The sequence below is a fragment of the Oryctolagus cuniculus genome, chromosome 15 (genome assembly GCF_051225735.1).
Source record: "Oryctolagus cuniculus isolate XC-2025 breed Fujian yellow rabbit chromosome 15, ASM5122573v1, whole genome shotgun sequence".
NCBI lineage: Eukaryota > Metazoa > Chordata > Mammalia > Lagomorpha > Leporidae > Oryctolagus > Oryctolagus cuniculus.
Window position 1 is genome coordinate 64,053,737 of NC_142881.1, and position 24,083 is coordinate 64,077,819.

A 24,083-nucleotide genomic window follows, 5' to 3' on the forward strand; every position below is an offset into this window, starting at 1 on the left:
GTTCTGCTAGTTACAGCCATTTGAGGAGTGAACCAGCAGATGGAAGATTCTCTCTCTCTCTTTCTCTCTCTCGCTGCCTCTGCCTCTCTGTAACTCTGCCTTTCTTATAAATAAATCTTATAAAAAAAAGAAGTCTCAAGAGGATAAAACCCAGGCGCTTTTAAAATCTGTGCCACATTTATACTGTTTTCACCACATTACACACCAAAAAAAGGATAAGAATGTCGTGTCTCAGCAGCTTATATCCCCACCTGCAGCCCCAGCATCCCTTATGGAGGCTGGTTCAAGTCTCAAGTCTCAGCTGCTCCACTTCCAGTCCAGCTCCCTAATACTGTGCCTCGAAAGGCAGCAGAAAATGAACTATGTGCTTGGGCCCCTACATCCATGTGGGAGACCCAGAAGCAGCTCCTGGCTGCTGGCTTTGGCCTGGCCCAGCCCTAGACATTGCATCCATTTTGGGAGTGAACCAGCAGATGGAAGACCTCTCCCTCTATCCTTCTCCCTCTCTCTCTAACTTTCAAAGAAATAAAATAGATCTTTTAAAAAAGTAGTCACAGGGCTGGTGCTGTGGCATAGCAGGTGAAGCCACCGCCTGCAGTGCCAGCATCCTATATGGGCACCAGTTTGAGACCCGGTTGCTCCACTTCCTATCCAGCTCTCTGCTATGGCCTGGGAAAGCAGTAGAAGATGGCCCAAATCCTTGGGGCCCCTGCACCCACGTGGGAGACCTGGAAGAGGCTCCTGGCTCCTGGCTTTGGATCAGCGCAGCTCTGGCTGTTGTAGCCAACTGGGAAGTGAATCAGCGGATGGTAGACCTCTCTCTCTCTGTCTCTGCCTCTCCTTCTCTCTCTGTGTAACTCTGACTTTCAAAGTAAATAAATAAATCTTTAAAAAATAAATAAATAAAGCAGTCACTTAAATTCACTAATATAATTCCTTTAGAATAATTTTAAAAATTACAATACCTTGCTACTAATTCTGGAAATTCCTTTGTAATCTGCTTTATTAAATAAACAATAAACCATTCATCCTCAATGTTATCCCCAAACTTTGTCATACCGAAGATATGAGCAGGAACATCTCCTAAAAACAAGAGGAAAGCAACCATATAACTAGATAAATAAACATACATTTGATCATTCCATTGAATAAAATGTTCACTGACTATGTTCCAAGTATTATACTGGGACCTGGGCTGCAATCCTGAACAAGACATAAGATGCCTACCCTTGAGGAGCTTGGGTCTCAAACAAGAGATAGACAACGAAAATCATCTCGAAACAAGACGACGAACTCTAGAACAAAGTATGCACAAAGGGCAATGTGAGCATAAAGGAGGTGGTATTCGAGCTATGCTCTCCTGGGGGAATGACCAGAGGTGAGTTCTCCAGGGAGAAGAGTATGTGCAAAGGCACAGAGGTATAATAGGCAGCTGAATATTCTGGGAATATCAGGAAGCTACAGTTACATGGAACAGAAATTTCAGAACAAGTATGCTATCTACAAATACACAGAAATGAAACACACTTTAAACAAATGAGTCAGAGAAGAAATCACGAGGGAAAGTAGAAAATACCATTTTTCTAATTTAATGAATGCATTTTTACATAGATGCAACTTTAGGAATGCAGTGGTTCTTTCCCTCAAGCCCTTCACCCCGCTCCCTTCCCTAAAATAGAAATATATAGTTGTGAAAGATCTCAAATCAACAACTTAATTTTACACCTCAAAGAACTAGAAAAAGAACAAACAAAACCCAGGATTATCCAGGGTTATTATATTTAACCCAGGATTATTATAATGAAATAATAACGATTACAGAAGATAAAAGAAACAGAAATGAAAAATAATAGAAAAACAAAGTTGAGGGTTTTTATATACTACATCAACAAAATAAACTATTAACTAGAGTAATTTGTTGTTTTCAAACAAAGACTCAAATAACTGAAACCAAAAGTGAAAGAAGGGACATTAACAACCTGTGCCACACAAACAACAAGAATTAAAAGAGAATACGATGAACAACTATATGCTGACAAACTGGATGACCTAGGAGAAACAGACACGTTTCTAAAAACACACAATCAATCAAATCTGGATCATGAAGAAATAAAAATCTGACCCAATCTGTAACTAGTAAAGAGATGGAATCAATAATCAAAGACCTCCTAACAAAGAAATGCCCTGGACCAGATGGTTTCACTGGAAATGTTGAGTCCTGGCCACTCCACTCTCTGCTAATGTACCTGAGAAGGCAGTGGAAGGTGGCCCAAAGGAGAACTTGATGGAATCCCAGGCTCTGGGCTTCAGCATGTCCCAAAACTGGCAGTTATAGCCATTTGGGGAATGAACCAGCAGATGGAAGATCTCTCTCTCTCTCTCTCTTCTTTGTCTTTCCCTCTGCCTCTGACATTCTGCCTTCCAAATAAACAAACAGTCTCTCAAATAAAGGAAAGTAGCAAAAAATAAACAGTAGGGAAGACACTTAGCAATAACAGATCTGCATGAAACCGAGAGACCGACTGCCAGTCTGACAAGAGTGCAGGCTCCTGATCTCAACCAGGTGCCCTCATACATCACTATGTGATCAAGCCGTCAAGCTTTGGCCACCGCCCACGACTCACTCTCATAAAGCTGTAAGCAGCCACAGAACACAGTGCTATATTTTGCCAAATATTGGATCTCAAACACCACAACACAGGGCAGCAGTGAAGGAAACTCAAAATGCTTCCTCCTGGCAAATCATGGTCAGAAAGCATAGCTATTTCTCTTTGTAAGTCAGGAAAAGCTGTTCCTAGATCCTCACCAAAACAACTCAGGAAGACTGAGTAATAGTAAAAGGACTCTGATTAAGGAAGCCAAATGTCTGAACCTGATTTATCTGTGTACGTAGATATATTATGGCATAATAAAGTAATTTTCAAAACAATGGGCATGGATGTAGTAATGTTTAGTATATGACAGTTCTTAAGGTAATAACTATTAGAAAGTTTTCATCAATATGAATAAAACAAAAAAATTTTAAGTTTAAGGGTTCAAATATATATGAGAAAGCATCATTAATCTAAAAAATTAAGGATACAATTCTCTTCTTGACAACGCTGAATGAGGTATGGGTGATTTTTTTTTACCTTTCCCAGGTTTATATCTGAGATTGAAAGGTTGATTCTGCCAGATATAGGAGACCAGCATGGGAGCAAACTGGGTCATGATCCTTTCAATAGACTTCTCAAGAATCTCTTTATGCTTTTCTGGGTCCCTTCGTTCATCTGGTATCAGGAACAGGCGGTACTCCACTGTGTCTTCCACGGTGGCAAGCTTCATGTTTTCCTCCATTTTTTGAAAACTATGTTTAAAGTTTCAATAATATAAATCACAGACATAGAAAAATGTAGGCTGTTTTCCAAAATTCAATTATCCACAAACCATCATCATAGCTTTTGCCTTGACCATGTACCACCTACAGTAACATTTATTTAATGACATTTATTCAATGACATTTTATATTTAAAAATGTTCTTTATATATGAAAGTATGTTAAACTTTGGTATAATGTAATGAGCAAAAACGCAGGATCACATTCCCAAATTAACAGTCCGTAACACTAAAATTTTACACGTTTGCCCTTGTGCTAGCAGTGGTGTGGGTTAACACTTTGAGAAGCACTGCACTGGCATTCACTGTTCACATACAACCGTAAGTCCCAGCTCATCACTAATGAGTAGCATGACTTGAGCCACTTCAGTGTTTCTTTCTGGGGCTTTTTAACTGCATGATGGACATGTCACTCCACCAGTTCTGCTATTTAAGTGCAATAAAGAGCAATCTCTCTTGCTCTGTAGAATCCACCTGTTCCCCTTACGATGGACAGTGTATGGCACAGAAAAACCCAAAACTGCAGAACATTCCGGTCCTGTGTCTCACCCCAAAAATAACTGGCCCAAGACTCTTGCTCCTAGCTGTCTGTCCTAAACGTGCCCCCTTTCCGAGTCTCAGAGGCTGCACCCCGGGATACAACGAGGAGCTTTCCTTACAAACAGGCGGCGAGGACCACGCCACCGCAGCGCCGGAACCCTCACCCTGGCTCGGCTTCCTAACGCCCTGAGAAAGAACCTGCACCTTCTATCCCGACGCCGCTCACCACAGTCTGTCCCAATCACCATTCTGCCTTTCAACCTACAGGGACAAATACTTCTGCACACCCACCCCATAACACCAAGCACCCCTTCATCATTCAGACTTCGAGTGTCCGGACTGGAAGAAGCTTGAGGTCACTCGGGCCAACGCCTCACTGTAAATGAGAAAGCCCGGGGCACAGGAACAGAAGCCACCAAGCAGCAGCGGCCCGACCTCCTCGCTCAGCCTACGCTCCCTCCTTCCACCTGACAAAATGAAGTCAAATCCGCTTACGGTTCTAGGGCCTCTTCTGCACCTTCTCTGCGGCGGCACCTTTCCTCGGCCGCTTCTTCTACTGTGTGAGCTGGTCGAGAAGCTGTCACCAGCCGCCACAGCCTGGTCCAGGCTCGGCTACCCGCCGGAGCTCAAGCCAGCGAGAACCGCTTTAAATTAGCGCCCGCTCAGTTTCCGGAACCTTCGGTGTCGTCACTGCCGCGCGTCGGCCGGAGCATTGGGTAGGTGCCCGGCTGTCACGTCACTTCCGCCCCCCACGGGGACGCTGGGAGGTCGGCGGACTGAAGAGGAGGGGATCCTGGGGAGGTGGCAGTCCGGAGTCTAGGCGACGGGGCGAGACGGGGCCGGTAGGTGGCGGGAGGGGGCCGGGCCGGAGCCGGCGGGAGGGCCAGGCCCGGAGGCCCCCACCCTGGCGTGCCCGCCCCGGCCGCGGCTGAGGAGGAGGAGGAGGAGGATGATCTCCAGATACACTCGGAAGGCCGTGCCACAGAGCTTGGAGCTGTGAGTGGACTGCTCAGCCACCCCAGCCGGGGCCGGGGGAGGCTGAGGCGGACTGCGGGCGCTGCGGGGCCCCTTCTTGGCCAGGCCTGCGCTCCTTTCCTTTTCCACGGCTGGGGGGAGAAAAATTCTCTTTGGAATTCGCTTCTCCCAGCCCTGCTGGACGCTGCCCCTTGTCCTTCCGTCTCCAACTGGGGTCCTGTCACTTGCACCTGCCCAACTTCTTGGACTGTAGATTCTGAATTTAGGGACTGGGTTTCCTGAGGCCACAGTCAATGGCCATTTAAGTTGAATCTATCTAGTGCCAGACACCGCGCAAAAGCTGTTTGCATGCATTTAATCCTGTCGACAAGGATATTAGATTGGGACTACGGTTTTGCACATTCTACAGATAAAGATCCCAGAAGGAAGGATTGTAGCATGCCACAGACTACACAGCGAGCTGAGAAGCACAAACCTAGTGTAGCTCTTGATTCTGAAGCCTGAGGTCTAAACCATCACACACACTGCCGCCCTGTGCAATTACTCAGAAGCCGTGAGGGTCGGTTTTGCTTTTGAGACTTCAGAAATGTATCTGGCTTAAAGACCCAATTCCTCCCACTAGTGAAGTGTACCAAGTAGAGTGTCTTATATTCATTAATGCTTTTCACTTTCAAAAGGATTGACACTTTTTGATAGTTAATAATTACTGTAAAATACACATGATTATATATTGTTTTTCAGAAAATGAAATTTTTTCAGAAAGGGTACACATTTGAAGATTATATAACCAGGGGCCAGCGTTGTTAAGCTGCCACCTGCAATGCAGGCATCCTGGCTGCTCCACTTCCGATCCAGCTCCCTGCTAATGCACTTGGGAAAGCAGTGGAAAATGGCCCCAAGGCCTTGGGCCCCTGCATATTCACATGGGAGACCCAGAAGAAGCTTCAGCCTGGCCCTGGCCCACCCCCAGCCATTGCAGCCATTTGTAGAGTGAACCAGTGGATGGAAGATTGTCTCTCTCTCTCTCTCTCTCTCTCTCTAACAATGCCTTTCAAATAAATAAATTCTAAAAAATAATAAAAGATTATATAATTATGGCAACCATACATTTATTGTTTAAAAAGACTTTATTATTTATTGAAAGGCAGAGTGTTAGAAAAAAGAGAGAGATATCTGTCCACTGGTTCACTCCCCAAATGACCTCAGCAGCCAGGGCTAAACCATGCAGAAGCCAGGAGCCAGAGCCAGGAACTTCATCTGGGTCCCATGTGGGTGGCAGGAACTGTAATCTGCTGCTTCCCAGCTGCAGTAGTGGAAAGCTGGATGCGAATCAGAGGTGGACTTAATCCCAGGTGTCCTGATGACAGGATGTGGGCATGCCAGGAGCAGCTTAACCTGGTGTCCGTGATGCTCACGCCCTCCATGCATTTTAGTTAAATCCTGACAATCCATGGTAATAGTAAGCATATTATGTTTCTGGCTAGGCTCTTTTCTAGCCATGTGATTTGTAGGCAAATTACTTAAAGCCGAGCCTTCATTTCTGCCATGTGAGAAAAGCACATCTAAGTGACTGGGTCAGGATTAATACATAATAGGCTGCAGGAAATGGTGATTTCCTTGTCCCTTCTCACCTTTACTTGGGACAATAGACATACAATAGACAAAGAAAATAAGGCTAACCACACTCCTTGCCTTTCAGAACCTTAGTATCTGTTAAGAAATAAGATTTCTACACTATATCAATGCAGATAGTAAGTTATTCAGACACTAAAGCAAAGAAATAATCATTTCTCAATAAAAAGCTTAGCTAAAAATCTGCTTTTATATTTAATTCCAACCCACTCTGACAGGAAAAATCATGTATAAAAAATGTTGGTAGGCACTTAGGAGGTCAAAATTATTGACCCAGCAGAGTTACACTACTTATTCTTGAGTGTTGACTGATACTCCCTAAAAACTCTCCCAAAAGAGAATTCTCTAGCTGGAGTCATGATGTAGTAAATAAGGAAGGTACAATACATATAAATGACAGTAAATTAAAGCAGTTTTTACTTCAGATATTATAATGATAAGCTATTTTGAAGCAGTAACTTTAGTTTTCTCCCAACACTTACACATTGTAAACGTTTGGAGAAGAGTGATTTTCAACTGCTTATTATTTTTTAATGAAAAATTTCAGATGAATAGAGAATAATATAATGGACCACTCATATTATAATGGACCACATACAAGTTATCAAGGTTTTAATATATTAGATTCATCTATCTTTATATTTTTCTGTAGCCTCTGTGAAACAAGGCAGATGAAATTTCAGATTATCATTTTACCCCTGTATACATCAGCATGCCTCTCCAAAAATTAGTGACATTTTCTTATGTAATAGCAATGCTATCATCAAATTTAACGGTATTTCCTTGTTATTATCTAATTGTCACTTCATATTCAATTTCCCTGATAGATTAAAACATGTCTTCAATCTCTATCTTATAGCTGAAATCTGTATTTCTATTCTGACCACTTTTTCAAAGATAGGCTGTTACTGTAAGATCATTGAATGAGATGGCTCTCCACAAATCCATTTCTATCATCAGAGAAATAATCAAAAGCTTCAATGCCTGAGCCTTTAATTTTATATAACAAAAATGGTACAATTTGCTAGAATCTCAAACTGTTCATTTCCGTTGAGAAGCCTTGAAGCCGAACTGCTTGTATTTGAATCCTGATTCCATCACTTATTAACCTTATGCTCATAAGCAGGTTACATAATCTCTCTGTACTTCAGTTTCCTTTCCTGTGATATAAGAATATTAGAGATTTATAATATGTATTTGCATATTAAAGACCCTGGGGAGATCTCCTGTAAAGAAAAGTGTATAACTTTATTTATCTATCATGATGCCTACATTTATTCAACTACAGAAATCTGTGAGGAAGGAAAATCCATAGTTCATTAAGACCAGAGTATATAATAATTGATTCCCTAGCTTATTTCAGTGTACACATTGGACTCTTTTGAAAAATTATTTATTTACTTGAAAGGCAGAGAGACAGAGCTCTTCCATCTGCTGGCTCACTCCCCAAAGCCCACAATAGATAGGGCTGTGCTAGGTCTAAGTCAGGAGCCAGGAACTCAATTCAGGTCTCCCACATGGGTGGCAGGGACTCAACTACTTGAGCTATCACCAGCTGCCTCCAAGGGTGCACATTAATAGAAAGCTGAATTGGAAGCAAAGTTGGAACTTGAACCCAGGGACTGTGATATGGGATGCAGGCATCCTAAACAGCATCTTAACTACTATGCAAAAGTCTACTTCATGTTGAACTCTTTAGAGCCGTAGCATAGCATGGAAATATGTTAGACACATACAGATTACATTTTCAGGTTGGTCACATGAAAATAAGGAAAAACACATAAAGAAAAAGTTGCCTTCTTACTTTCAAGTAATTATAGATTCACAGGAAGTTGAAAAAATAGTACATAGAGTACCATGAACCCTTCACCCAGGTTCCCCCTAGTGACATCTTATGTAACTAGTATAATTTCAAAACTAAGAGACTGATACTGCTCTAATACAGCTGACTATAGACATTATTCAGTTTGTACATCCATTCCTGTCTACATGTTTGTGTATACACAATCCATTTATAGAATGGTATAACCACCACTGCAATCAAGATACAGACATTTCATCACCACAAAGGAACTTCCTTGGGTACCCTTTTACAACCAAATTCACTCCTATCTCTACCCTGGCAACCACTAATGTGTTCTCCCTATCTATAGTTTTGTCATTTGTGAACATTATATAAATGGATCATATGAGGGTACTTCAAAAACTTCATGGACAAATGGATTTAAGAGATAAATGGGGCCAGGCATTTGGCCTACCAGTTAAGATGCCAGTTAAGAGACTGTATACCATCCTGGAGTGCCTACATTTGATATCCAACCCTGGCTCCTCACTCCATCTTCCTGCTAATGCAGACCTGGGAAACAGCAATGATGGCTCAGGTCATTGTGTCTCTGCTGCTCATATGGGAGACCTGGGTTGTGTTCTGGTTCTCAGCTCCTGACTGCAGCCCAGCTCCTGCAGTTACATGCATTTGGAGGGCGAACTAGCAGGTGGGAGCTAGCTCTATCTGTCTCTTACTTTCAAATGAATGTTTTTATAAAAATAAGTTTATCTTGATACAAAAAAATTCTGAAATCCCTGCATAATTTTTTTCATAATATGTGTTTTCCATGAACTTTGTGAAGACCCTGCATATAATATGTAACATTTTGCAATTGGCTTTGCCTTTTTTTTACTAAGTATGATGCCCCTGAGATCCATGAAGGTAGTTGCAGGTATTAATAGTTCATTTCATGGGGCTGGTGCCGTGGCTCACTTGGCTAATCCTCCGCCTGCGGTGCCGGCATCCCACGTGGGCAACGGGTTCTAGTCCCAGCTGTTCCTCTTCCAGTCCAGCTCTCTGCTGTGGCCCAGGAAAGTAGTGGAGGATGGCCCAAGTCCTTGGGCCCCTGCACCCATGTGAGAGACCCACAAGAAACTGCTGGTTCCTGGCTTCGGATCGGCGTAGATCTGGCTGTAGTGGCCATTTGGGGAGTGAACCAACGGAAGGAAGAACTTTCTCACTGTCTAACTCTGTCAAATAAAAAAAAAATTGTTCATTTCATTTTACTTCTGAATAATATTCCATTGTGTGGCTATACCAAAATTTGTTCACATGTTGAAAAACATTTGGGTTTTTCTAGTTGTTTTCAATCACAGTAAAATTATGGTGAACATTTGTGTACAGGTTTTTCTTTTTTAAACCTGAGTGTTCTTTTTCCTGGGCTCAACTGTTTAAGAGTGCAACTGGTAGGTCTTTTGGTTAATGCATGTGTTTCATTTTATAAGAACTGTCAAACTATTGTAGAGTGGCTGTCCCATTTGACATTTCTACCAGCAATGTATGAGACATCTGGTTTGTCTGCATCCTCATCCTCATCTGGTGTCACCACTATTTTTTTTTTTACCTGTTCTAATAGCTGTGTGGCAATATCCTACTCCTTTAAATTTGCAATGAAATGAATTTTTAAATATATTTTATTTAACCCAGTATGCCTAAAATATTATTTTAATATCTAATTGATAGGGGCTGGTCCTGTGGCATAGTGGGTAAAGCCTCCACCTACAGTGCCAGCTTACCATATAGGTGCTGATTCAAGTCCTGGCTGCTCTACTTCCTATCCAGCTCTCTCCTATGTCCTGGGAAAGCAGTAGAAGATGGCCCAAGTCCTTGGGCCCCTGCACCCATGTGGGAGACCTGGAAGAAATTCCTGGCTTCTGGCTTTAACTCAGCCCAGCTCCAGCCATTGTGGCCATCTGAGGAGTGAACCAGTGGATGGAAGACCTCTCTTTCTCTTTCTCTCTCTTTCTGCCTCTGTTTCTCTGTGACTGCCTTTCGAATAAGTAAATCTTTTTTAAAAAACAATGTATAGAGGCCAGCGCCGCGGCTCAGTAGGCTAATTCTCTGCCTTGCGGTGCCGGCACACCGGGTTCTAGTCCCGGTCGGGGTGCCGGATTCTGTCCTGGTTGCCCCTCTTCCAGGCCAGCTCTCTGCTGTGGCCAGGGAGTGCAGTGGAGGATGGCCCAAGTGCTTGGGCCCTGCACCCGCATGGGAGACCAGGAGGAAGCACCTGGCTCCTGCCTTCGGATCAGCGCTGTGCGCCGGCCGCGGTGGCCATTGGAGGGTGGACCAACAGCAAAGGAAGACCTTTCTCTCTGTCTCTCTCTCTCACTGTCCACTCTGCCTGTCAAAAAAAAAAAAAAAGCAATTGATAATAGAATAAGATATTATACATCCTTTTTGTTGTAATATGACTTCAGAATCCTGTGAATTATACACTTAGAACAGTTAATTCTGACTAGCCACATTTTTACTGCTAGGCTACCATTTTGGACAGTACAGTTACAGAGCAGCAGAAAGTATTAACTTGTAGATCAAATTTCTGAAAAGTATGTTTTTCCATTATAGGAAATATACCTGTGTTTTATCTTTTACAGGAAAGGAGTAACAAAACATGCTCTTAATCATCATCCCCTTCCAGAGCAGCTGGATGAAATTTTCCCTGCCAGTAACAGCCATGAAAAAGATACCAGTTCCCAGAGGTACTAACACAAAGTAGACTTGTTTGCTTATTGCACTTGCTGATGGCAAAGGTTTTTTTTTTTTTGTATTGAACCTGGCTCTTAAAACAAGCCAAGAATTCATATCACATGCATTCAGTACCATTCAGTTTTCATTCTGGAACAGCCTATGGCAACAGCAGCATAACTAATTTTATAACCTTGAAGAAGTAGTATAATGAAGTTTGTAAGAACATGGACTCAGGGCATGACATCTGATTTTTAATCCTGATCCTGATCCTTATTAATTGAGTATCACAGAGCAAGTGACTTAATTGATAATATAACTCTTTTAGGATGTTGTAAATGAGACAAGCTATGTAAAACTTGGCACACTGGCATATAGTAAATTCTGAATAAACATTAGCTGCAATTACCATTCTAAGAAATAGAGGAGACCATATCTTCAAAGAGGGTTCTGGGAAGCTTTATATTATCATAGAAAAATTTTAAAGGCATAAAGCCTAGTTTTAAAACCTAGAACCTCAGATTCTCTGATTTTTAACATGGAATTGAGTTCTATATCACCAGGTTGTTAATAGGATAAAATGAAGTTAATATCTGTAAAAAGATATTAAAGTGCCATACAAATTCAGATATTATTGTTAACATTTATGAAATGTATTTATAAAGAGTATAAGTTATATGTGGAATGTTAAAGAAGTTATTGTAAACTGTTACAAAATATTTGGAATGGCTGTCACCAATTCTACAGGAATTAAGAAGGACTTTTTAGTGATGTGTAGATTTCAAGTGCTTCATTTATTTTTGCCTCTGTAGAGATACATTTTACATATATTTTTGTTTCTACTATGCTTGTTACCTGATAAGTTGCCAAATAGTTATATGGAAACTTGAAGAAATATGAGAATTTTCCTGTTTTTTTCCCTCTTCCCAAATTGTACATGCAGTGAGTCTGACTTCACACAAGAATCACCTTCTACATCAACTGACACTGGGAATTCAAGGTCTGCTTTTCCAAGTTATACAGGCACAGGGATATCTACTGAAGGCAGCTCGGACTTCTCCTGGGGATATGGTGTGAGTTGTATGTCATCACTCTGATGGAGTATTTGGGAAACTGTTCTGGGAGTTAGGATTTGTGGATATTATTTAATTCCTTCATTTTCCTGCATTATTTTTTACATTTTTATACTAATATTAACCACATTTCATGTTAATTGTAAAGAAATGTTGATTCTCACCTTTCTTCACTGTTTTGTGGATTCAGCAATTAAGCCTTAGAGATGCTTCGTGTCCGAATTAGACAGTTGCAGGTTGGTGTGGATCTGGGCTCCAGATCTGTTCCTCTTGCCATGCTCAGTCCACTAATGAGCTACTTCACCAATAACACTACTTTGTTGTTTAAAATGTGTTTGGAAGTTTATTATTAAGCTATTATAGGCTGGGAAAATGTTTATGACATACTGTTAAATGAAAACAAGTAGATTAAAAATAGTATGTTTAGTGTAGTAATTTTTGATTATTTTTAAAATTTATTTATTTATTTGAAAGTCAGAGTTACACAGAGAGAGAGAGAGAAAGGTCTTCAATCCATTGGTTCACTCCCCAGTTGGCCACAACAGCCAGAGCTGTGCTGATCGGAAGCCAAGAGCCAGGAGCTTCCTCTGGGTCTCCCACATGGGTACAGGGGCCCAAGGCCTTGGGCAATGTTCCACTGCTTTCCCAGGCCATAGCAGAGAGCTGGATCAGAAGTGGAGCAGCTGGATCTTGAACCAGTGCCCACATGGGATGCCAGCACTGCAGGCAGTGGCATTACCTGCTACGCCACAGTGCTAGCCCCTGCTCATATTTTTATAAAAGGCCTAAATGTTAGGTTTTAGGATTTTAGAGTTTGAAGAAGGTGAGGGAAGCCAGTTAAAGCAGAAGACTTTTTTATTGTAGAAAGTATAGCATAGTGGAGTTGGAGGTAGGAATGCAGCCCACCAGGAGAGTGGGCAGGGACGCTGGTGTGAGTGTTCAAGCCACCAGGCGGTGAGCAGCAGCCTCATTATGGTGCTTGTTGGGAGGGGCCATGTGGACGTGATAAGTTGGATCTGAGAGGACAGAAAGCCTACTTGGCAGGTGTTCAGAGTCAACAAAGTACATTGTATGGTCCTACAAGCTCAGGATGTCCCTGCAAGGAGCTGTAAACATCAGAGTCGAGCTTTTGGAATCTTGGGCAATAAAATACCACCTTGCTATTCTCAGGGTCATTTTGCTTGTGCCAGGTCCAAAATTAACCATTTGTGTCCCAAAGACCTAGCAAGTCCTAACATTAAGAATATTAACCCAAAATCTTATTCATTTGTTATTAATCAAGTGATGAGATAATGAGTGATTTTTATTTATTTTTGGCTATCTTCCATTATAAAATATTATTTTTAAAAGACCAGTAACCTTGGGGCCTGTGCTGTGGCGTAGCGGGTAGAGCCACATCCTAGTGTCACCATCCCATATGGCCACCAGTTCGAGTCCCAGCTGCTCCACTTCTGATCCAACTCTCTGCTGTGGCCTGGGAAAGCAGTGGAAGATGTCCCAAGTCCTTGGGCCCCTGCACCCGAATGGGAGACCTGGAAGAAGCTCCTGGCTCCTGGCTTCAGATTGGCGCAGCTCCAACCGTTGCAGCCAATTGGGGAATGAACCAGTGGATGGAAGACCTCTCCTCCCTCCCTCCCTCCCTCTCTCTCTCTCTCTGCCTCTCCTTCTCTCTCTGTGTAACTCTTTCAAGTAAAAATAAATAAATCTTTAAAAAAAATCAGTAACCTTAAAAGAAAATTTAAAAGACAAATTTTATGTATAATGTTGTCACCTTGATGTAGTAGATATTTTTATTTCTGTATCTTCTTTCCATCTGCATTTAATTTGACCTATTTAAAATCATGGTGTGCCTACAGTATTATGCTCTATTTCTGTATTTATTATTTTGTGAGCGCTTTTCCACAGTACTGAATTTATACAGTATTATAATTAGCAGCCTGCTTTCTTTACAAAAAAAAACCTGTTAATTATTAAACTATTATCATTACCATGAATTATGTTCCATTCTTTTTTTATACTTTTTTAAAAAGATTTATTTATTTACTTGATAAGAGTTACACAGAGAGAGAAGGAGAGGCAAAGAGAGAGAGAGAGAGAAAAAGAGAGGTCCTCCATCTGCTGGTACACTCCCCAATTGGCCGCAATGGCTGGAGTTGCGCTGATCTGAAGCCAGGAGCCAGGATCTTATTCCAGGTCTCCCACTTGAGTACAGAGGCCCAAGGATTTGGGCATCTTCCACTGCTTTCCCAGGCCATAGCAGAGACGGGATCAGAAGTGGAGCAGCCAGGACTTGAAGCAGCACCCATATGGGATGCTGGCACTGCAGGCAGCGGCCTTACCTGCTACACCACAGTGCCAGCGCCCCCCCCAATCATTTTTAATGTATATATACTTTTCTTAAATGGTTGTATGATACATTTGCATACTATTCTGTGGCTCATTTTTTTCATTTGTCATTATTTCATATAGACATTTTCTTTACTACCTTCTTATCTACCAGTTAGAAAAGTTATATATCCCTGTGTTAGCTTATCATAATTGTAGCTTTCCTTACATCGGATATTTGAGTTTTGAGTTTTTAACATTCACTCAACAAATTTTTTTTAAAGATTTTATTTATTTATTTGAGAGGCAGAATCACAGACAGTGAGAGGGAGAGACAGAGAGAAAGGTCTTCCCTCCGTTGGCTCACTCCCCAGTGGCTGCAACAGTCAGAGCTGCACCGATCCGAAGCCAGGAGCCAGGAGCTTCTTCTGGGTCTCCCACGTGGGTGCAGGGGCCCAAGGACGTGGGCCATCTTATACTGCTTTCCCAGAGAGCTGGATTGGAAGAGGAGCAACCGGGACTAGAAACAGAGCCCACATGGGATGCTGGCATCGCAGGCAGAGTATTAACCTACTGCACCATAGCACCAGCCCCAACAAATATTGTTTGAACACATTCGTTGTTACTTTACTCAGCCATGGGAAAATGAAGTGAGTGAGACTTACGATTCAGTAGACTAATGAGGGAAGTAGATAAATGCAAATAAAATACAAAATGTAATAAGGGAGACCACAGGGTGCTTAAAATTGTAAATGTGATTCACTTTAATTAGGGTTATGAGGTCAGGTAGTTCTGAGACTTAAAGATTGGGGAGCTAACCATGTGAAATGAGAAAACTTTCCAGACAGGTAACCAGAAACTTATGCAGAAAATCCAAGGAGAATAAGAGCTTTGTGTTCCCAAGGGAAAGAGTTTGGTGTCTTCTTGGAAATGAGCAAGGCTCAGGGAGGTTGAAGGATGCTGAACCAAGGGGAGAAAAGCACAAATGAGATCCAAGAGGTAGGACAGGACATTGGAAAGAATCTAGATTTTATTCTAAGGGAATGAATTAATCTTTCTGTCCTTTGAGTATTTATTTCTTAACATATTTTTTAAAAAAGATTTGCTTATTTATTTGAAAGGCAGAGTTAAAGAGAAAGAGAGAAAAACATCCTCCATCCATTGGCTCACTCTCCAAATGGCCGCAATGGCCAGGTCTGCGCCAGGAGCCAGGAGCTTCAAATTGGTCTTCCATGTGGGCGCAGGAGCACTTGAGCATCTTCCACTGCTTTCCTAGGCACATTAGCAGGGAGCCAGATTGGAAGTGAAGCAGCCGGGACACCAGCTGTTACCCATGTGGGATCTGGCACTGCAGGCAGCAGCTTTACCTGCTGTGCCACAACACCAGTCCTGATGGACTATAACTCTTTCAAATAAAACCTTTAAAATAAATGGAGGGGCCGGCACTGTGGCTCACTTGGTTAATCACCTGCCTGCGGCACCGGCATCCCATATGGGTGTTGGGTTCTAGTCCCAGTTGCTCCTCTTCCAGTCCAGCTCTCTGCTATGGCCCGGAAGTGCAGTGGAGGATGGCCCAAGCTCTTGGGCGCCTGTACCCGCATGGGAAACCAGGAGGAAGCACCTGGCTCCTGGCTTCGGATCGGTGTAGCTCCAGCCGTAGTGGCCATTTGTGGGGTAAACCAATGGAAGGAAGACCTTTCTCTCTGTCTCTCTCTCTCTTTCTGTGTAACTCTATCTGTCAAATAAAAAAAAAATTTTTAATAGAAAATATGAAAGTATATTTTTTGTTATTTCTTTAAAGAATAGCTGGCTGATTAAAGCAAGAAGTATATCTGTATTTAATGTGTATATCATGGGTAAAGTGTGGGTGTGTAAGATGTGTAAGATATATAAAGATAGCTCAAAGGATGGGTGACTATAAATACAGTTATACTTTTATGATGTCATTACATTTATGAATTATAAAACTATTAAAGAAAGTAAACAACTCTCACACAGAGAAGCTTTCAGCCCAGGTGAGAAGTTAAGTTACACAGTTTTTTTCTAAAACACACAGGAGGAACACTTACAAATCATTTCATGAGGTCTGCATAATCTAGATGCTAAAACATGACAAAGACAACATAATAACAGAAAATGAGAGCAGGCATTGTAATACAGCAGGATAAGCTACTGCTTGGGACACCCATATCCCATATCTGAATGCCTGGGATGAGTCTCACCTCTGTTCCAATCCAGCTTCCTGCTGATGTGCACCCTGAAAGGCAGCAGATGAGGGCTTAACTACTTGGGTCCTTGCCACCCACCTGAGAGACTCAGATGGAGCTCCTGGCTCCTCGCTTGAGCCAGGCTGAGCCAGGCCTAGCCCAGCTTCTGTAGGCATTTAAGGGGTGAACTGCAAATGGAAGATCTCTGTGTGTCACTCTTTCAAGAAAATAAACTTTGAGAAAAACAGAATTATGAAATGGAACTTTTAGTATCAGAGTGAGCAGCTTGGCAAATCATCCCCCCCCCAAAAAAAAAGATAAAATGGTCAAAAGCAGTGATTAAGGGCTCTGAAACTGACCAGAAGCATATAACGGGACTTCAAAAAGTTCGTGGGAAAATGGAATTATTATAAAAAATTTTGAAATCCATACATAGTTTTTTCATAACATTTTCAATAACTTTAATAATACAGATTTTCCATAAACTTTTTAAGACCCTTATACAAAGATAAAGAAGTAATTGTTCATGAAAATCAGTAGTACTTTTTTTTTTTTTTTTTTTTTTGACAGGCAGAGTGGACAGTGAGAGAGAGAGACAGAGAGAAAGGTCTTCCTTTGCCGTTGGTTCACCCTCCAATGGCCGCCGCTGCAGCCGGCGCACCGCGCTGATCCGATGGCAGGAGCCAGGATCCAGGTGCTTTTCCTGGTCTCCCATGGGGTGCAGGGCCCAAGCACCTGGGCCATCCTCCACTGCACTCCCTGGCCATAGCAGAGAGCTGGCCTGGAAGAGGGGCAACCGGGACAGAATCCGGCGCCCCAACCGGGACTAGAACCCGGTGTGCCGGCGCCGCAAGGTGGAGGATTAGCCTATTGAGCCACGGCGCCGGCTAGTACTTTTTTTTTTTAATATTTATTTTATTTACTTGAAAGACAGAATTATAGAGAGAGGTAGAGACAGAGAGAGAGGTCTTCCATCTGCTGGCTCACTCCTCAGATGGACTCAATGGCCGGAGCTACACCGATCCGAAGCCAGGAGTCAGGAGCCTCTTCCGGGTCTCCGACGCGGGTGCAGGAGCCCAAGGACCTGGGCCACCTTCTACTGTTATCCTAGGCCACAGCAGAGAGCTGGATCGGAAGAGGAGCAGCCGGGGCTTGAACCAGCACCCATATGGGATGCTGGCGCTTCAAGACAGGGTTTTAACCTGCTGCACCACAGCGCCAGCCCCAAAATCAGTACTTTGTATTAAGAACAGTGAGAAACTGTTCTACAAAGGGACAAGCTATGCTGCTGGAGAGGCCTCAGTAGATTGGGACTGGATGTTGGACAAAGCATTTGCCCAATAGCATGACAGTTATAATAGCAAACCTGGTGGGAAAAATAGTGGCCCAGACAGCCTAAAGTTTCAGGTTTGGCTAAGAGAAACAATGGATTGGTAGATTATCCAGAAATTTATAAAAGAGATCTGGGAAGTAAGATGGTTTATGGTGGCCTTGATGAGATCTCCAAATGTCATTGCAAGAGAGAGCCCAAGCTATCCATGTGTCTGGCTAACCATGAGTCAGAGTGCAAGTGTGAAAGTTAAAAGGTGGGCAGACATAAAAAGAACTTACTACTGGTAACAAAAAGAGGCATTTTATGATGATAAAAGGCACAATTCATCAGGAAAATATAGCAATTATAGATGTATACACACCGCACAACTGAGCTTAAAGTTCATGAAACAAAACTGATAAAACTAAAAGGAGAAACAGCATGACAATTATGGCTTGGCAACTTCAATATTCCACTCTTACTACTTTTAGAATAACTAGAGAGAAAATCAGCAAGAATACTAAAGGCTTTAACAAACACTGTCAACTAACTTGACCTTATATTCCACGCAGAGCATTCTTCAATTACACATGAAACAAATCTCCTCTATCTAAAAGGATTTAAATTATACAAAGTATGTTCTCTAACCACATTGTAATTAAGTTAGAAATCAACAACAGAAATATGAGATATCTTCAAATATTTGGTGGTTAAACAACACTTCTAGATTACCTGTGGTTAAGATGCCTGTGCCCCATATCAAAGAGGCTGAGTTCCATTCCTGGCTCTATCTCCCAGTTTCTCCATCCTGCTAACGCAGAACCTGGGAGGCAGTAGTAAAGGACCAAGTGACTGCCATCTCTGTGGAGACCTGGATTGAATCCCCAGCTCCTAGCTTCCACTTGGCCCAGCTTTGGCCATTGCACCCATTCGGAGAGTGAACTGGCAGATGGGAGCTCCCTCTATCAATCAATTATCTGCCTCTCATATAAATAAAAATAGATAACCTGTGGGTTGAAAAGAAATCTATAAGAGAAATAAGAAAATATTTTGAATTGAATTAAAGGGAAAAGCAAAATTTCAAAAGTTATGGGATGTAGATACAGTGGTACTTAGAAGGAAATTAATAGCTTCAAATGCATACAGAAAAAAGGAGGGTCTCAAGTCAATAACAATTTCCCATCCTAAGAAACTAAGAGAGAACAAACTAAGTCCAAAGCCTGCAAAAGTAAAAAATAATATACATAAGAATGAAAATTAATGAAACAGAAAAACAGAGAAAATAAAGTGAAAAGTTGTTATTTAAAAAAAATCATTAAAATTGACAAGTCTTTAGTTGGTTTGACAAAGAAAAAAGAAGACAATAACATGAGGAATGAAAGGGGATATAATCTGACCGTACTGAAAGCTAAGGAAACATAATATATAACTTTATGCCAGAAAATTATATAACTTAGATATAACAGATAAATTCCTGAAAGTACACAAATTACCAGACTGACTCAAAGAGCAATTAAAAATCCAAGTAAATCTCTACTAAAAAATTAAATCAGTGATTAAAAATCTTCCTACAAATGTGAGCATTTGGCTTAGCTTTGAGAAGCTATGCTTTGAGAAGGCGCTTGGGTCACCTGCATCCCCAGATCAGTGTGCCTAGGTTTGAGGTCTATACCCACCCTTGATTCTGGCTTTCCACTGATGCACACTCTGGGAAGCATTAGGTGATGGCACAGGTGGCTTTGTGCTTGCCACGTTTATGGGAGACCTGGACTGAGTTCCTGGTTCCTGGCTACAGTCTGGCTCAGTCTTAGCTGCTGTGGGCATTTGGGAAGTGAACCAGCTGATGGGAGATTTCTCTGTCTCTCTCCCTTTCAAATAAATAAATTTAAAAGTTATTCCCACATACCAAAAACAAAATAAAGGCCGGCGCCGCGACTCACTAGGCTAATCCTCCACCTTGCGGCGCCGGCACCCCAGGTTCTAGTCCTGGTCGGGGCGCTGCATTCTGTCCTGGTTGCCCCTCTTCCAGTCCAGCTCTCTGCTGTGGCCAGGTAGTGCAGTGGAGGATGGCCCAAGTGCTTGGGCCCTGCACCCGCCTGGGAGACCAGGATAAGTACCCGGCTCCTGCCTTCGGATCAGCGCTGTGCGCCGGCCGCGGCGGCCATTGGAGGGTGAACCAACAGAAAAGGAAGACCTTTCTCTCTGTCTCTCTCTCTCACTGTCCACTCTGCCTGTCAAAAAATAATAAAAATAAATAAATAAAAGTTTATGATATTAGGACAAATATGCTGGTAAATTATATCATATATTTAATAATTAAATGATATCTTTATTGTCTGAAGTAGACCCTTGTGTTTTTCCTGTTGAACAATAAAGGATAATTTCTTAAAATTTCCCTCTCTCCTATAAGTAAAATATTGAGTTTGAGTCATTTTTTTCAAACACTAGGTAGGTATTTTCTCTATGAAAAGTTAGTGAATGGTCTTGACTGAGGAGCAGAAACCCATGCCCAGTGTCTCCAAGCTAAGGCCAGTGCTGAAATTTCAAAGGGAGCCCAGTTGTTTCATCCTGGAAGCCTACTCTGCAGGTAACCCAGCCTGCTCTTACCAGCACAGAAGGATCCTGTGGCACTGGGAGAACCCTGGGAAGCTGGGGATCCACATGCACATGCGGCTGGGATTAGGATAGATGGAGAGGACAGAATACTCTGAGACTGCAGTTGTTACTGTACCGGAGCTGTTTCTAACATTGTCTTAAAAATGAAATCATGGGGCTAGCGCTGTGGCCTAGTAGGTTAACCCCTCCGCCTGCGGTGCCGGCATCCCATATGGGTGCCAGTTTTTGTCCCAGCTGTTCCTCTTCCAATCCAGCTCCCTGCTAATGGGCTGGGAAAGCAGTGGAAGATGGCCAAAGTGCTTGGGCTCCTGCACCCCTCTGTGAGACCCAGAAGAAGCTCCTGGCTTTAGATTGGTTGTAGTCAATTGAGGAGTGAACCAGTGGGTGGAAGACTTTTCTCTGTGTCTCTCCCTCTCTTTGTTTGTAACTCTACCTCTCAAATAATTAAATAAAATCTTTAAAAAACAAATGAAGTCGGGGCCAGTGCTGTGTTGCAGCGGGTTAACGCCTGGCCTGAAGCGCAGGCATCCCATAGGGGTGCCGGTTCTAGTCCCAGCTGCTCCTATTTTTTTTTTTTTTGACAGAGTGGACAGTGAGAGAGACAGAGAGAAAGGTCTTCCTTTTTGCTGTTGGTTCACCCTCCAATGGCCGCTGCGGCCGGCGCACCGCGGCTGGTGCACCACGCTGATCCAATGGCGGGAGCCAGGTACTTCTCCTGGTTTCCCATGGGGTGCAGGGCCCAAGCACTTGGGCCATCCTCCACTACACTCCCTGGCCACAGCAGAGAGCTGGCCTGGAAGAGGGGCAACCGGGACAGAATCCGGCACCCCGAGCGGGACTAGAACCCGGTGTGCCAGCGCCGCAAGGCGGAGGATTAGCCTAGTGAGCCGCAGCGCCGGCCTGCTCCTCTTCTGATCCTGCTCTCTGCTATGGCCTGGGATAGCAGTAGAAGATGGCCCAAGTCCTTGGGCCCCTGCACCCGCATGGGAGACCCTGAAGAAGCTCCTGGCTCCTGGCTTCAGATCGGTGTAGCTCCGGCCCTTGCGGCCATCTGGGGAGTGAACCAGCGGATGGAAGACCTCTCTCTCTCTCTCTCTAGCTCTCTCTGTAACTCTGTCTTTCAAATAAATAAAATAAATCTTTAAAAAAAAATGAAGTCTTGATTTGAGCTAGGATATGACTTTCTTTCAAAGGAGCATTGCAATAGAGAAAGCCCCACTTAATAAATCTGCAAGCATCTCAAAGGTTAGGCACAAAAAGAAGTTTTTTTTTTCTTTGTTTTGTTTTTTTAATGGGGAGAAAATTCCATTAAATATTTAATTTCAGTAAATTATATCAACTCTTTAAAGAATAAATAATAATCTTCTTAACAAACTTGTAGAAAATGAGGAAGGAAGTGTTCCCAAGTAATTCTAGGAGGCCAGTACAACGCTGATAAAAGCTAGATATATCGCATAGAAGCTCTATGAAAGATTCTAAGGAACTCTCTCTATCATACATACACACACACATACACAGAGAGAAAAAAATAGAACTGATGCATGAATATTAACAAGGCTACAAGATACAAAGTCAGGGGCTGGCAAGGTGGCGCAGTAGTTTAATCCTCTGCCTGCAGTGCTGGCATCCCATATGGGCTCCTTTTCTAGTCCTGGCTGCTCCTCTTCCAGTCCAGCTCTCTGCTATGGCCTGGGAAAGCAGTACAAGATGACCCAAGCTCTTGGGCCCCTGCACCCACATGGGAGATCTGGAAGAAGTTCCTGGCTCCTGGCTTCAGATCGGTGCAGCTCTGGCCGTTGCAGCCATCTGGGGAGTGAACCAACGGAAGACCTTTCTCTCTGTCTCTCTCTCTCTTTTTATTTTATTTTATTTTTTTTTAAATTTTTTTGACAGAGTGGACAGTGAGAGAGACAGAGAGAAATGTCTTCCTTTTGCCATTGGTTCACCCTCCAATGGCCGCCGTGGCCGGTGCACTGCACTGCGGCCAGCGCACCGCACTGATCCGAAGCCAGGAGCCAGGTGCTTCTCCTGGTCTCCCGTGGGGTGCAGGGCCCAAGCACTTGGGCCATCCTCCACTGCACTCCCGGGCCACAGCAGAGAGCTGGCCTGGAAGAGGGGCAACCAGGACAGAATCCAGCCCCCCAACCGGGACTAGAACCCGGTGTGCCGGCGCCGCAGGCAGAGGATTAGCCTATTGAGCCGTGGCGCCGGCCTGTCTCTCTCTCTTACTGTCTGTAACTCTGCCTCTCAAATAAATAAGTAAAATCTTAAAAAAAGATACAAGGTCAGTATGCAAAGATCTGTTTTTTCCCCATAGTTGTAAAGAGTTTATTTGGGGAAGCAGCAATTCATGAATTGGAAAGCACTACAGTAAAAGAGGGTTTAGAGCTGTGATGACAAAGCCTCAGGCAAGTATTTTAGGGTGAATACAGATAAAAAATAAAGAAATTGTTTGCAGTTATAAAATTGGCTTTTTTGGTTTATTTTATTGGAAAGTCCCTAGGCACAGACCCACCTCTTAGTTGCTGTTTAAGATTGACTGAGGTTGTTTGGTATCTAACATAAATATCAGAAACAACTAAAGTTTCACTTAGCATTTACAGTTTTAGCAAGGTTAAGGCTATTTTTAAGGCCTATTTGAATTTCCTTACTCAAGAATTTTTCAGGCTCTGTGTCTGTTTTCATTTCAATTAGAAATTACTGCCGGCGCCGCGGCTCACTAGGCTAATCCTCCGCCTTGCGGTGCCGGCATACCGGGTTCTAGTCCCGGTTGGAGCGCCGGATTCTGTCCCGGTTGCCCCTCTTCCAGGCCAGCTCTCTGCTGTAGCCAGGGAGTGCAGTGGAGGATGGCCCAAGTGCTTGGGCCCTGCACCCCATGGGAGACCAGGAAAAGCACCTGGCTCCTGGCTCCTGCCATCGGATCAGCGCGGTGCGCCGGCCACAGCGCGCCGACAGCAGTGGCCATTGGAGGGTGAACCAACGGCAAAGGAAGACCTTTCTCTGTGTCTCTCTCTCTCACTGTCCACTCTGCCTGTCAAAAAATTAAAAAAAAAAAAAAGAAAAAAAAGAAATTACCAAACAGTTTGGACCACTGTAATGTTGGGTCTTCCTGCCCAAGAATGTTGTGTATATTCATTTGTTCAAGTCTAATTTATTTTGTTAAGTAATGTTTTATAGTTTTTGAAAATTTATGTGATGAAAAAATATTACTTTTAGAAATAGATAGAGTACTTCAAAAAGTTTATGAAAATGAAATTAAAATATATTTTAGTTCAAGTATATTTTGAAATCCATACAAGGTTTTTTAAAATATAGATTTTTCATGAAGTTTTTGAAGGCCCCTCATATTTTTGTAAATTTTCATTAAATAGAGATAGAGTACACATCTGGAAATTATATAAGATCAGAAAATACACTAATTTAAATTTCCTTTCATGTAAACACAACAGTATTTCAAATGGACTAAATATTTAAAACAAAACAAAATTGGCTATTTTCAATCTTTGTAAATTTTAACA

At 42.7% G+C, this 24,083-nt stretch overlaps 3 protein-coding genes across 32 annotated transcripts in view; 1 reads left to right on the top strand and 2 right to left on the bottom strand.

The window, feature by feature from the left end:
- ECD (ecdysoneless cell cycle regulator) overlaps nucleotides 1–4,644 on the bottom strand; it is a 44,589-nt gene extending 39,945 nt beyond the window's left edge. For 2 of the 4 annotated variants that reach the window (XR_016220962.1, XM_089313464.1), the window contains exons 1-3: nucleotides 4,411–4,621; nucleotides 3,132–3,346; nucleotides 966–1,083 (exon numbers count right to left, since the gene is read on the bottom strand). Coding sequence is in view for 2 of the 4 variants with exons in the window: in XM_089313464.1 (XP_089169590.1) it covers nucleotides 966–1,083; nucleotides 3,132–3,336 (323 nt within the window). In the remaining 2 variants the exon portion in view is untranslated. Of the gene's footprint in view, nucleotides 1–965; nucleotides 1,084–3,131; nucleotides 3,347–4,410 lie in introns of all 4 variants that reach the window. The other 2 variants (XM_002718423.6, XM_089313465.1) reach the window with 2 other exon arrangements.
- Nucleotides 4,625–24,083, top strand: part of FAM149B1 (family with sequence similarity 149 member B1) — a 50,890-nt gene continuing 31,431 nt past the window's right edge. For 14 of the 27 annotated variants that reach the window (XM_002718422.6, XM_008269963.5, XM_008269967.5 and 11 more), the window contains exons 1-3: nucleotides 4,669–4,911; nucleotides 10,942–11,046; nucleotides 11,976–12,105. In XM_002718422.6, coding sequence (XP_002718468.3) covers nucleotides 4,865–4,911; nucleotides 10,942–11,046; nucleotides 11,976–12,105 — 282 coding nt within the window. In that variant the 5' untranslated portion in view covers nucleotides 4,669–4,864. Of the gene's footprint in view, nucleotides 4,912–10,941; nucleotides 11,047–11,975; nucleotides 12,106–24,083 lie in introns of all 27 variants that reach the window. The other 13 variants (XM_070057830.2, XM_089313468.1, XM_070057839.2 and 10 more) reach the window with 5 other exon arrangements.
- Nucleotides 7,752–24,083, bottom strand: part of DNAJC9 (DnaJ heat shock protein family (Hsp40) member C9) — a 54,568-nt gene continuing 38,236 nt past the window's right edge. Inside the window, exon 5 of the mRNA XM_089313488.1 lies at nucleotides 7,752–9,537. Coding sequence (XP_089169614.1) covers nucleotides 9,532–9,537 — 6 coding nt within the window. The 3' untranslated portion in view covers nucleotides 7,752–9,531. The remainder of the gene's footprint in view (nucleotides 9,538–24,083) is intronic.